Below are 12,407 nucleotides of genomic sequence, written 5' to 3' on the forward strand. Positions count from 1 at the left end.
CTTCAGTTTAGTTTTATACCTCGGGAATAAATGCAACTGTCACTTTTAGCCTGACCTGATTAGAGATTAGAGCTTAAAAATGTGTTGCTGGAAAAGCGCAGCAGGTCGGGCAGCATCAAAGGAGCAGGAGAATCGACGTTTCGGGCACAAGCCCTTCTTTAGGTATGAGGAGGGTGTGCCAAGCGGGCTGAGATAAAGGGTAGGGGGGAGGGAATCTGGGGGAGGGTCGCTGGGAATACGATAGGTGGAAGGAGGTTAAGGTGAGGGTGATAGGCCGGAGAGGGGGGAAAGAAGATTGCAGGTCAAATCTTCTTCCCGACCTCTCCGCCCCCACCCCCTCTCCGGCCTATCACCCTCACCTTAACCTCCTTCCACCTATCGTATTCCCAGCGACCCTCCCCCAAGTCCCTCCCCCCTACCCTTTATCTCAGCCCTCTTGGCACACTCTTCTCATTCCTGAAGAAGGGCTTATGCCCGAAATGTCGATTCTCCTGCTCCTTTGATGCTGCCTGACCTGCTGCGCTTTTCCAGCAACACATTTTCAGCTCTAATCTCCAGCATCTGCAGTCCTCACTTTCTCCAAGGTGATTAGAGATTAGAATCCCTACAGTATGGAGACAGTCAAATTGGCCTAACAAGTCCACACTGGCCTTCCAAAGAGCAACCCACCCAGGTCCATTCCCCTAACTCCTGATATTTACTCCTGACTAATGCTCCTAACACTGTGGACAATTTAGTATGGCCAATCCACCTTAACCTGCAATTGCGTCATAGAGTGTACAGCATGGAAACAGATCCTTTGGTCCAATTCGTCCATGCCAACCAGACATCCCAGCCCAATTTAGGCAAGTCCAAACCCTTCCTATTCATATAGCCATCCAGATGCCTTTTAAATGTTGCAATTGTACCAGCCTCCACCACATCCTCTGGCAGCTCATTCCATACACGTACCACCCTCTGCGTGAAAAAGTTGCCTCTTGGGTCTCTTTTATATCTTTCCCCTCTCACTCTAAACCTATGCCCTCTAGTTCTGGACTCCCCCACCCTTTGTCTGTTTACCCTATCAATGCCCCTCGTGATTTTATAAACTTCTATAAGGTCACCCCCTCAGCCTCGGACACTCCAGGGAAAACAGCCCCAGCCTGTTCAGCCTCTCCCTGTAGGTCAAATCCTCCAACCCTGGCAGCATCCTTGTAAATCTTTTCTGAACCTTTTCACGTTTCACAACATCTTTCCGATAGGAAGGAGACCAGAATTGCACGCAATATTCCAACAGTGGCCTAACCAATGTCCTGTATAGCTGCAACATGACCTACCAACTCCTGTACTCAATACTCTGACCAATAAAGGAGAGCATACCAAACACTGCCTTCACTATCCTATCTACCTGTGAGTCCACTTTCAAGGAGCTATGAACCTGCACTCCAAGGTCTCTTTGTTCAGCAACACTCCCCAGGACCTTACCATTAAGTGTATAAGTCCTGCTAAGATTTGCTTTCCCAAAATGCAGCCCTTCGCATTTATCTGAATTAAACTCCATCTGCCACTTCTCAGCCCATTGGCCCATCTGGTCCAGATCCTGTTGTAATCTTGAGGTAACTCTCTTCGCTGTCCACTACACCTCCAATTTTGGTGTCATCTGCAAACTTATTAACTGTACCTCTTATGCTCGTATCCAAATCATTTATGTAAATGACAAAAAGTAGAGGGCCCAGCACCAATCCTTGTGGCACTCCACTGGTCACAGGCCTCCAGTCTGAAAAACAACCCTCCACCACCACCCTCTGTCTTCTACCTTTGAGCCAGTTCTGTATCCAAATGGCTAGTTCTCCCTGTATTCCATGAGATCTAACCTTGTTCATCAGTCTCCCATGGGGAACCTTGTCGAACGCCTTACTGAAGTCCATATAGATCACATCTACTGCTCTGCCCTCATCAATCCTCTTTGTTACTTCAAATACCCCAACTAAGTTCATGAGACATGATTTCCCACGCACCAAGCCATGTTGACTGTCCCGAATCAGTCCTTGCCTTTCCAAACACATGTACATCCTGTCCCTCAGGATTCCCTCCAACAGCTTGCCCACCACCGAGGTCAGGCTCACCGGTCTACAATTCCCTGGCTTGTCCTTACCGCCCTTCTTAAACAGTGGCACCACACCTTTGGATCATGGGAGTAAACCAGAGCACCCAGAGGAAACCCAGATAAACCCAGGGAGAATGTTCAAACTCCACACAATTCCACTTGTTAGGGTGGAATTGAACCCAGGACCCTGGCGCTGTGAGGCAGCGGTGCTAACCACTGAGCCTGTGCATTGATGACCCTGTGAAGAGGAGTGAACAGGTTTGACAGCCCATGCTTTCACACTTGCTGTTGGCCTCCTCCTTACTATCCCACTCACATCTGGAAGTGCCTTAGGTGTGCATGCCTAACGACACATTGCCGACGTGGCAAAACAAAGAATGGAAAATTAAGGGAGCACTAAAAACTCATCCTTGTCTCCCGTGACCAGAATTGCTACCAGGCCTAGTTGTCAGTGGCTTGCCTCTACTCCACATTGAGTGCCCTTCTTTGTCTGTTCCGTTCCAGCAGACTCCGGCCAGGCTTGAACTGGAGATGCGGAACATTGAAAACTCCAAGCAGCAACTCCTGAGCGAAGGTAACCACTCCCTTATCACAACTAACTGAGATTGAATGACATACGTGAGTTTCTAAGCCCACCCCCTGCTGCTACACCTCAACACTCCCCCCTCCTGCTCCCACCAACCCTTTCTTGAGGCCATCATCTACCTCCGTTGTCTTTTTTTCTGAAACAGAGCGCACAATGCTGGAGAAGCTGGGCACCCTGGACAAGGAACTGGACTCTCTTCGGCAACTGGGAGCTGCTTCTGACGAGGCTGTCTTCCTGCACAGCAAAGAGGCAAAGTTTACCCAGTGAGTACTGCAACTGGTAAATTGTGTGTGTGTGTGTTTTGGGGGGGGGGGGGGGTGGTGGGGAGGTGAGGTGATCAGCCTTCAGGAATGCTGAAGGCCTTATGCCCAAAACATTGACTCTCCTGCTCCTCAGATGTTGCATGACCTGATGTACTTTTCCAGCGCCACACTTTTCAACTCGTTACAACCACTGTAGGGTCTCAGGCCTTGCTCTGGTCCACCTGCACCATGTGGGGCCTTGAGCCTTGTCTTCCTGCACCATTGGGTCTCGGCCTGGTCTCCCTGCTCTCGGTGCCTTGTCCCTGTCTCCCTCCACCATGAGGTCTCAGGCCTTGCTCTGGTCCATCTGCACCGTGTGAGGCCTTGGGCCTTGACTTCCTGCACCATTGGGTCTCGGCCTGGTCTCCCTGCTCTCGGTGCCTTGTCCCTGTCTCCCTGCACCGTGGGGTCTCAGGCCTTGCTCTGGTCCATCTGCACCGTGTGAGGCCTTGGGCCTTGTCTTCCTGCACCATTGGGTCTCGGCCTGGTCTCCCTGCCCTCAGTGCCTTGTCCCTGTCTCCATGCACCGTGGGGCCTCAGGCCTTGCTCTGGTCCATCTGCACCATGTGAGGCCTTGGGCCTGTTCTCCATGCTCAGTGAAGCCTTGGACCTGATCTTTTTGCGCCTTGGGGCTTCAGGCCTGAATGACCTGCATTATGCGACCTTGGGCCTTTCCCTGGTCTCCCAGAACATACTGGGAGGGCCTTTCCCTCTCTCTCAGTGAATGGGATCTCAGGCCTTTGCCCTGGACTCCTTTGCCTTTGGGTATTGTCTCCGTACACCTTGGGTCCTGAAGCCTGGATTTCCCTGGTTACCTGCACTGTGAGGCTGCTGGCCTAGACACCCCTGTCTCCCTGCACCATGGGGCCTTGGTCATAGCTTCTCCAGTCCATCTGCACAGTGAAGCCTCAGACAAAAGGTAGCTCTGGCCTCCATGCACTGTGAGGATATCTGATCCTAGGTATCCCTGGTCTTTCCACATCATGGGTATCCTTTATTGATCAGAGTATAGGAGTGGGGAGGTCATGTTGCGGCTGTACAGGACATTGGTTAGGCCACTGTTGGAATATTGCGTGCAATTCTGGTCTCCTTCCTATTGGAAAGATGTTGTGAAACTTGAAAGGGTTCGGAAAAGATTTACAAGGATGTTGCCAGGGTTGGAGGATTTGAGCTACAGGGAGAGGCTGAACAGGCTGGGGCTGTTTTCCCTGGAGCGTCGGAGGCTGAGGGGTGACCTTATAGAGGTTTATAAAATCATGAAGGACATGGATAGGATAAATAGGCAAAGTCTTTTCCCTGGGGTGGGGGAGTCCAGAACTAGAGGGGCATAGGTTTAGGGTGAGAGGGGAAAGATATAAAAGAGACCTAAGGGGCAACCTTTTCAACCAGAGGGTGGTACATGTATGGAATGAGCTGCCAGAGGATGTGGTGGAGGCTGGTACAATGACAACATTCAAAAGGCATTTGGATGGGTATATGAATAGGAAGGGTTTGGAGGGATATGGGCCGGGTGCTGGCAGGTGGGACTAGATTGGGTTGGGATATCTGGGTCGGCATGGACGGGTTGGACCCAAGGGTCTGTTTCCATGCTGTACATCTCTATGACTCTGACTCTATGATCTTGGCCTTCCCCTGGTCTCCCTGCACTCCCATTCACACCACACGCTGCATCCGATAGGCTAAGAGTATTGTGGGGGACCCCACACACCCCTCACTCAAACTCTTCACCCTCCTGCCATCTGGCAGAGGATACCAGAGCATACGGTCTCTCACGGCCAAACTGTGCAACAGTTTCTTCCCCCGAGCCATCAGGCTCTTTAACACAGTTATAATTGGACCCTTTCCCATCTGAGACCTTTTTGTATTTCTGGTAGAAAAATGTCTATTATTCATCATTCTTCTGTTAGACTGTACCGTGCACGATTTGCATTTCATGTGCACGTTATGACGTGTGCAGTTTGTGCTGTTCATAAGGCACCCTCTGTCCTGGGGGAACGCTGTCTCATTTTTACTGTAGTACATGGTAGAAATGAGAAATAAAAGGCTACTCTACTCTACCATGAGGCATTCCCCCGGGATGTCTAAGAATATCAGATCTTGAGATGTGTCTGAAAGAATATTTTAAGAAACACAACATGAAAACAGATTTGATGTGAAAGCATTGCTGCCTTTTTTTTGTGTCTTTTGATTTGCAGCCAACTGTTTGAGGAGGAGAACAAAGCGGTGAAAAGGTTGTTCAGAGAGGTTTCGGAGTGTCCCTCAGATCTTCGGCAGATACCAGAGCTAAGCAGGTGAGGTAAAAGGACCCAGTGCTTGGAACTGTGACCAAACTGGGATGTTTGATCTCATCTTTAGCAGAATGTGCAATCTCTCATTGGTGATTTATAGAGTCATAGAGATGTACAGCACGGAAACAGACCCTTCGGCCCAACCCACCCGTGCCCACCTGATATCCCAATCCTAATCTAGTCCAGCACCCGGCCCATATCCCTCCAAACCCTTCCTATTCATATACCCATCCAAATACCTCTAAAATGTTGCAATTGTACCAGCCTCCACCACATCCTCTGGCAGCTCATTCCATACACGCACCACCCTCTGTGAGAAAAAGTTGCCCCTCAGGTCCCTTTTAAATCTTTCCCCTCACCTTAAACCTATGCCCGTCTAGTTCTGGGCTCCCCCACCCCAGAGGAAAAGACCTCGTTTATTTACCCTATCTATGTCCCCCTCATGATTTTATAAACCTCTAGTTCTGGACTCCGCCACCCCAGGGGGAAAAGACCTTGTCTATTTACCCTGTCCATGCCCCTCATGATTTTATAAACCTCTATAAGGTCACCCCTCAGCCTCTGACACTCCAGGGAAAACAGCCCCTGGCCTATCCAGCCTCTCCCTGTAGCTCAAATCCTCCAACCCTGGCAACATCCTTGTAAATCCTTTCAAGTTTAACAACATCCTTCTGATAGCAGGGCGACCAGAATTGCACGCAGTATTCCAATATTCTGCCTGATTATTGCTGGGAAAGTGTTGGGTGAGATTGAAATCGCGATTGGCCATGATGTAAGCTGAATGGCCTCCCTTCCATTCCTGTGTCCTGAGGGCCGCTGCTCATCTTGTACAAGGGCACCCGCAAACTGAGGGAGGAACACCTCACCTTCCCCCCCCCACCCCTCGGGAGCCTACAACCACACGGCCTCGACACTGAATTCACCAGCTTCCAAATCTCCCCACCCCAACCCACGTCCAACCCTCTGACCAGAATGCGGCAGCATTTATTGACCATCCCTAATCACACAGAGGTTGATCAAGGGTCAACCTGAAAAATTGAATACCTATGGCTGTAGAGAGGGCTTTAAACTAATTAGAGATTGTGTTTGGGGGAGGATGTTGGTGGCAATACATAGGCCTACAATGAGCAAGGCTATGGTGGCATTGTAGCTATTTTCTTCATGACACCCAGAACAGGATAGTGAGAGATGAGAGTGTGCAGGCAGTAAACAAAAGGAGCACGTAGGCTCAGTGTAGGAAAGAAAGTAAAATGGTAGTGCTCAGGACAAAATAAATGAATTAACAGCATAAATGCAGGTCAATGGGTCCGATCTTATGGCCATTACGGAGACATTCATGTAAGGAGACCAAAACTGGCAGCAAAATATTCACGGGTATTGACTATTTGAAAGGACGGGCAGGAAGGGGAAGGGAAGGAAGGCGAGGTAGCTTTGATACTGCGTGATAGAACAGCTACAATAACGAGAAACGACCTCGGAATTGAAGCTGTTGATTCCAGGTGAGCGGGGTTCAGTGCGGTGCTGGAAAAAAGCACACTGAGTCAGGCAGCATCTGAGAAGCAAGAGAGTCGACGTTTCAGGCTTAACCCTTCATCAGGCCTGGGGAGGGGGAAGGGGGTGCTGAGAAATAAATGACGGGGGGGGGGGGGGGGTTGGAGCTCGGGAAAAGGGAGTCGGAATGGTGATGGCTGGGCGCAGGTAGGTCAGTGGGAAGTGCGCAGCGGATAGGTGGGAAGGAAGGTGGACAGTTAGGTCAGGTCAAGAGGGCGGTGCCGAGTCAGAGGGTTGGATGTGGGGTGGGGAGATTTTGAAGCTGGTGAATTCAGTGTTGAGGCCGTGTGGTTGTAGGCTCCCGAGGGGGGGGGGGGGTGGTGGGGGGGGGGTGGTGGGGGGGGGGAAGGTGAGGTGTTCCTCCCTCAGTGTGCGGGTGCCCTTGTACAGGTGGTGGAGGAAGCCCAGAATGAACATGTCATTGGAGGGGGGGTGGGGGGGAGTGGGAGGAGGAGTTGAAATGGATGGCTACAGGAAGGTGGGTGCGTACAGACCAGAGATGTTCCCCCTGAACCGTTCCGCGAGTTTCCGCTCAGTCTCTCTGATGTAGCGGAGATCACATCGAGACCAACGGATGCAGTAAAGGGGGTTTGAGGATTCGCAAATAAATCTCTGCCGGATTTGGAATGATCCTTTGGGACCTTGGACGGAGCTGAGGGAGGTGTGAGGTGTGGGCACAGGTTCTGCACCTTGTACAGCAGCAGGAGAAGGTGCAGGTGTGGAGTGGAGGGGGGGGGGGGGGGGGGGGGTTGGGGGGAGTGTGGACGTAACAAGGGAGTCATAGAGGGAATGGTCCCTATGGAATGCAGGTAGGGGTGAGGAAAGAAATGTAGTTTTGGTGCTGGGATCTGACTGTCGATGTCGATAGTGGCGGGGGGATGAATTGAATTTATTGTCACATGTACCGAGGCACAGTGAAAACGTTATGCTGGATTTGGAGATTAATGGGGTGGAAAGTGAGGACGGGGGATTCTATCTTTGTCGCGGTTGTGGGGGTGGAAACGTGTTTGAGGGCAGAGATGCAGGAAATGGAGGGCATTGTTGATAACAGGGGAGGACAAATTACGGTCCTGAAGGTGGGAAGACAATGACAATTCAGCCGTGTCCCAATTCTCAAATCGCCGTGGAGGTGCTGTCTAATAGCAGCTGTTCCTTTCAGTGTGGCTGGGTGCAAGTCCTGGAACTCTCTCCTGAACGGCCCTGCTTGATTTCACTTTACCACACAGGGCCGACAGCTCACCACCACCTCAAAGGGATGGGTGAGAAATTAGGCTTTTGTCAGTGATGCCCACACCCAGTCAAATATGAAAAAAGATCATTAATTAGAGCTGCAAAGTGTAGTTGTATCAGAAGCATGAAAGTTGTGGTGGGGAGTTTACTCATCAGCATGCTTGCTAACTCATCATAGTAATTAGATCTCATGGAGTTTGACTACACCATGCAAAAATGCACATTTTACAACAGGTGGGAGCACTGACTCACAGATAATTCCCTCTGTGCATTAAGCTCTGTCAATCAGGATTGGCAAGCTTCAAGGCTGTGGGGAAGGTTGAAATTGGCACCGGGAAGATGCCTGCTTTGATATAATTTCTTTCATATGGAGCCTGAGAGTCCAACACGTGTGTGTATGTGTGTGTGAGTGAGTTAGTGTGGGGTGTGTGTGTGTGTGTGTGTGTGAGTGCATGTGTGTTTGTGCATGTGTATGTGTCTGTGTGTTTGTGCATGTGTGTGAGTGTCTGTGTGTGTTTGTGCATGTGTGAGTGCACGTGTGTCTGTGCATGTGTGCGTGTGTGTGTCTGTGTGTTTGTATGTTTGTGTGTGTGTATGTTTGTGTGTTTGTGCGTGCGTGTGTGTGTATGTACGTGTGTGTTTGTGCGTGCGTGTGTGTGTATGTACGTGTGTGTTTGTGCGTGTGTGTGTATGTACGTGTGTGTTTGCGCGTGTGTTTGTATGTGTGTATGTTTGTGTGCATGTGTGTACGTGTGTTTGTGCATGTGTGTGTGTCTGTGTGTTTGTACGTGTGTGTGTGTCTGTGTGTTTGTACGTGTGTGTGCATGTCTGTGTGTGTTTGTGCGTGTGTTCGTGTGTGTCTGTGTGTTTGTTTTGTGTGTGTCTGTGTGTGTTTGTACGTGTGTGCATGTGTGTCTGTGTGTTTGTACGTGTGTCTGTGTGTGTTTGTACGTGTGTGCGTGTGCATCTGTGTGTGTTTGTACGTATGTGTGCGTGTGTCTGTGTTTGTACGTGTGTGTGTGTCTGTGTTTGTACGTCTGCGTGTGTCTGTGTGTGTGCGTGTGTGTTTGTGCGTGTGTGTTTGTACGTGTGTATGTTTGTGTGCATGTGTGTACATGTGTTTGTGCATGTGTGTGTCTGTGTGTGTGTGCGTGCATGCGTGTTTGTACATGTGTGTGTTTGTGCGTGTGTGTGTCTGTGTTTGTACATGTGTGTGTTTGTGCGTGTGTGTTTGTACGTGTGTATGTTTGTGTGCATGTGTGTACATGTGTTTGTGCATGTGTGTGTGTGCGTGCATGCGTGTTTGTACATGTGTGTGTTTGTGCATGTGTGTGTCTGTGTGTGTGTGCGTGCATGCGTGTTTGTACATGTGTGTGTTTGTGCGTGTGTGTGTCTGTGTTTGTACATGTGTGGGTTTGTGCGTGTGTATGTTTGTGTGTCTGTGTGTGTTTGTACATGTGTGGGTTTGTGTGTATTTGTGTGTGTATGTTTGTGTGCGTGTGTGTGTCTGTGTGTGTGTGTATGTTTGTGTGCGTTTGTACATGTGTGGGTTTGTGTGTGTTTGTGTGTATGTTTGTGTGCGTGTGTGGGTTTGTGTGTGTGTGTGTGTGTGTGTGCGTGTGTGGGTTTGTGTGTGTGTGTGTGTGTGTGTGTGCGTGTGTGGGTTTGTGTGTGTGTGTGTGCGTGTGTGGGTTTGTGTGTGTGTGTGTGTGTGTGTGCGTGTGTGGGTTTGTGTGTGTTTGTGTGTGTGTGGGTTTGTGTGCGTGTGTGGGTTTGTGTGTGTGTGTGTGTGTGGGTTTGTGTGTGTGTGTGTGTGTGTGTGTGTGTGGGTTTGTGTGTGTTTGTGTGTGTGTGTGTGTGTGTGCGTGTGTGTGTGCGTGTGTGTGTGGGTTTGTGTGCGTGTGTGGGTTTGTGTGTGTGTGTGTGCGCGCTGTTCCCCACTCCCCAGTTTATGCTGCTTTTTCTATTGCTGCAATTGAGGAACTGAAAATGAGACCGGCATTGTATTATGTATCTTTTACAACCTGCAGATTGGACGTTTAATTATGTTACTGCCTGGGGCAAATTACTTACTTCCTGCCCATCCTCCATCCCCAAAGCCTGTCTCACCATCGACAAAGCACAAGGCGGGAGTGTAATGAAATACTTGGCTGGATGGCAGGTCCTAGAAGATTTGAGAAAATTGTTGACAAGATTTGTAGCTCAGGTAGTGGCTGAGGCTGTTGACTTGCTCGCTGAGCTGGTAAGTTTGTCTGCAGGTATTTTGTCACACAGACAAAAAAGGACACCAATTTGACTGGGACAAGCCAAACAAACTGTCCCCATGACTTGTCCTACCTGCCTATCTTCTTTTCCACCTATCCACTCCACCCTCTCCTCCTTGACCTATCACCTTCATCCCCTCCCCGACTCACCTACTGTACTCTATGCTACTTTCTCCCCACCCCCACCCTCCTCTCATTCATCTCTCCACCCTTCAAGGCTCTCTGCCTGTATTCCTGATGAAGGGCTTTTGCCCGAAACGTCGATTTTGCTGCAGCTCCTCGGATGCTGCCTGAAATGCTGCGCTCTTCCAGCACCACTAATCCAGAATCTGGTTTCCAGCGTCTGCAGTCATTGCTTTTACCCAGCCAAACAAAGACATGCGCAGGAATTCCTGGAATCCTGGCACTCAACCCAGAACTCCATTAGCAAACATGTCAAGTTAGACCCCATATACCGACCACTAAAGAACAAAGCCACCTCAGCAAACCAGGACAGAGCACCAAAGTTTCACCGGAGGCCCACTGATGGTTTTACCGGGTATGGTGATGAAATTCCCGCAAACTTACCAACTCAGCGCGCAAGTCAACAACCTCACACTCTAGAAACTCGACACAGTCCAGGACAAAGTAGCCCACTCCTGCTCACTTGACACACTAGCCCCCACCTTCAATATTCCCACTCTCCACTGCCGGTGGACAGCAGCCACAATGTGTATGGTCTACAAAACACGCTGGAACAATATAAGACATTTGGATAAGTACACGAAGAGGAAAGGTTTGGAGAGATATGGGCCAGGAGCAGGCAGGTGGGGCTAGGACATAGAACCCTACAGCGCAGTTCGGCCCTCGATGTTGTGCTGACCTGTGGAACCAATCTGAGGATCTATCTTACACTAGGCCATTTTCATCCATATGTTTATCCAGTGACCATTTAAATGCCCTTAAAGTTGGTGAGTCTACTACTGTTGCAGGGCGTTCCATGCCCCTACTACACAGATATAGGACAGAGTTCTCTACTCAATCACCCCTCAAGTTAAAGTTATGTCCCTTCCTGCTGGCCATTACCATCCAAGGAAAAAGGCTCTCACTGTCCAACCCTATCTAACCCTTTGATTATCTGGTATGACTAGTTTAGTTTGGGATTATGGTCAGCATGGACTGGTTGGACCGAGGGGTGTTTCCATACTGTGTGACTGTATGGCTCGCCATGGCTCCTCTGACAGCACCTTGCAAACCCATCACCTCTACCCCCTGGAAGGACGAGGTACACCACCCCCTGCAAGTTCCCCTCCACATTCCCCCAGACACCATTCCAACTCGGAACGACATCGGCCATTCCTTCGGAGTGGCCGGATCGCAGAATTGCACTGTGCAGGGTGTCCTTACACCACCACCTTGCCAAATGGGCAGTTAGGGACGGGCAAGGAATGTTATAGTGTGCTGTCTGGGAGTCTGGTGGAGGTCTGCTCACTTGAGGCAGTCTCAGGTGAATGAGTCTGCCTCTGAAAAGGAAGCATGAAGCATAAGAGGTACAGTTAGTAAGCTCACAGGTGACACCAAAATTGGAGGTGTAGTGGACTGCGAAGAGGGTTACTTCAGATTACAACAGGATCTTGACCAGATGGGCCAATGGGCTGAGAAGTGGCAGATGGAGTTTAATTCAGATAAATGCGAGGTGCTACATTTTGCGAAAGCAAATCTTAGTAGGACTTATACACTTAATGGTAAGGTCCTGGGGAGTGTTGCTGAACAAAGAGACCTTGGAGTGCAGGTTCATAGCTCCTTGAAAGTGGAGTCGCAGGTCGATAGGATAGTGAAGGCAGCGTTTGGTATGTTTTCCTTTATTGGTCAGAGTATGGAGTACAGGATTTGGGAGGTCATGTTGCGGCTGTACAGGACATTGGTTAGGCCACTGTTGGAATACTGCGTGCAATTCTGGTCTCCTTCCTATCGGAAAGATGTTGTGAAACTTGAAAGGGCTCAGAAAAGATTTACAAGGATGTTGCCAGGGCTGGAGGGTCTGAGCTACAGGGAGAGGCTGAACAGGCTGGGGCTGTTTTCCCTGGAGTGTCGAAGACTGAGGGGTGACCTTATAGAGGT

The 12,407-nt window shown here is 49.9% G+C and overlaps 1 protein-coding gene across 4 annotated transcripts in view; it reads left to right on the forward strand.

The window, feature by feature from the left end:
• Positions 1-5,321, forward strand: part of LOC140474144 (synaptonemal complex central element protein 1-like) — a 29,290-nt gene extending 23,969 nt beyond the window's left edge. The window contains exons 8-10 of one of the 4 annotated variants that reach the window (XM_072567674.1): positions 2,591-2,660; positions 2,818-2,935; positions 5,170-5,316. In XM_072567674.1, coding sequence (XP_072423775.1) covers positions 2,591-2,660; positions 2,818-2,935; positions 5,170-5,269 — 288 coding nt within the window. In that variant the 3' untranslated portion in view covers positions 5,270-5,316. Of the gene's footprint in view, positions 1-2,590; positions 2,661-2,817; positions 2,936-5,169 lie in introns of all 4 variants that reach the window. The other 3 variants (XM_072567671.1, XM_072567672.1, XM_072567673.1) reach the window with 3 other exon arrangements.
• Positions 5,322-12,407: the final 7,086 nt, after the last annotated feature.

Source organism: Chiloscyllium punctatum, unplaced genomic scaffold (assembly GCF_047496795.1).
Source record: "Chiloscyllium punctatum isolate Juve2018m unplaced genomic scaffold, sChiPun1.3 scaffold_856, whole genome shotgun sequence".
In the NCBI taxonomy this organism is placed as follows: Eukaryota; Metazoa; Chordata; class Chondrichthyes; order Orectolobiformes; family Hemiscylliidae; genus Chiloscyllium; species Chiloscyllium punctatum.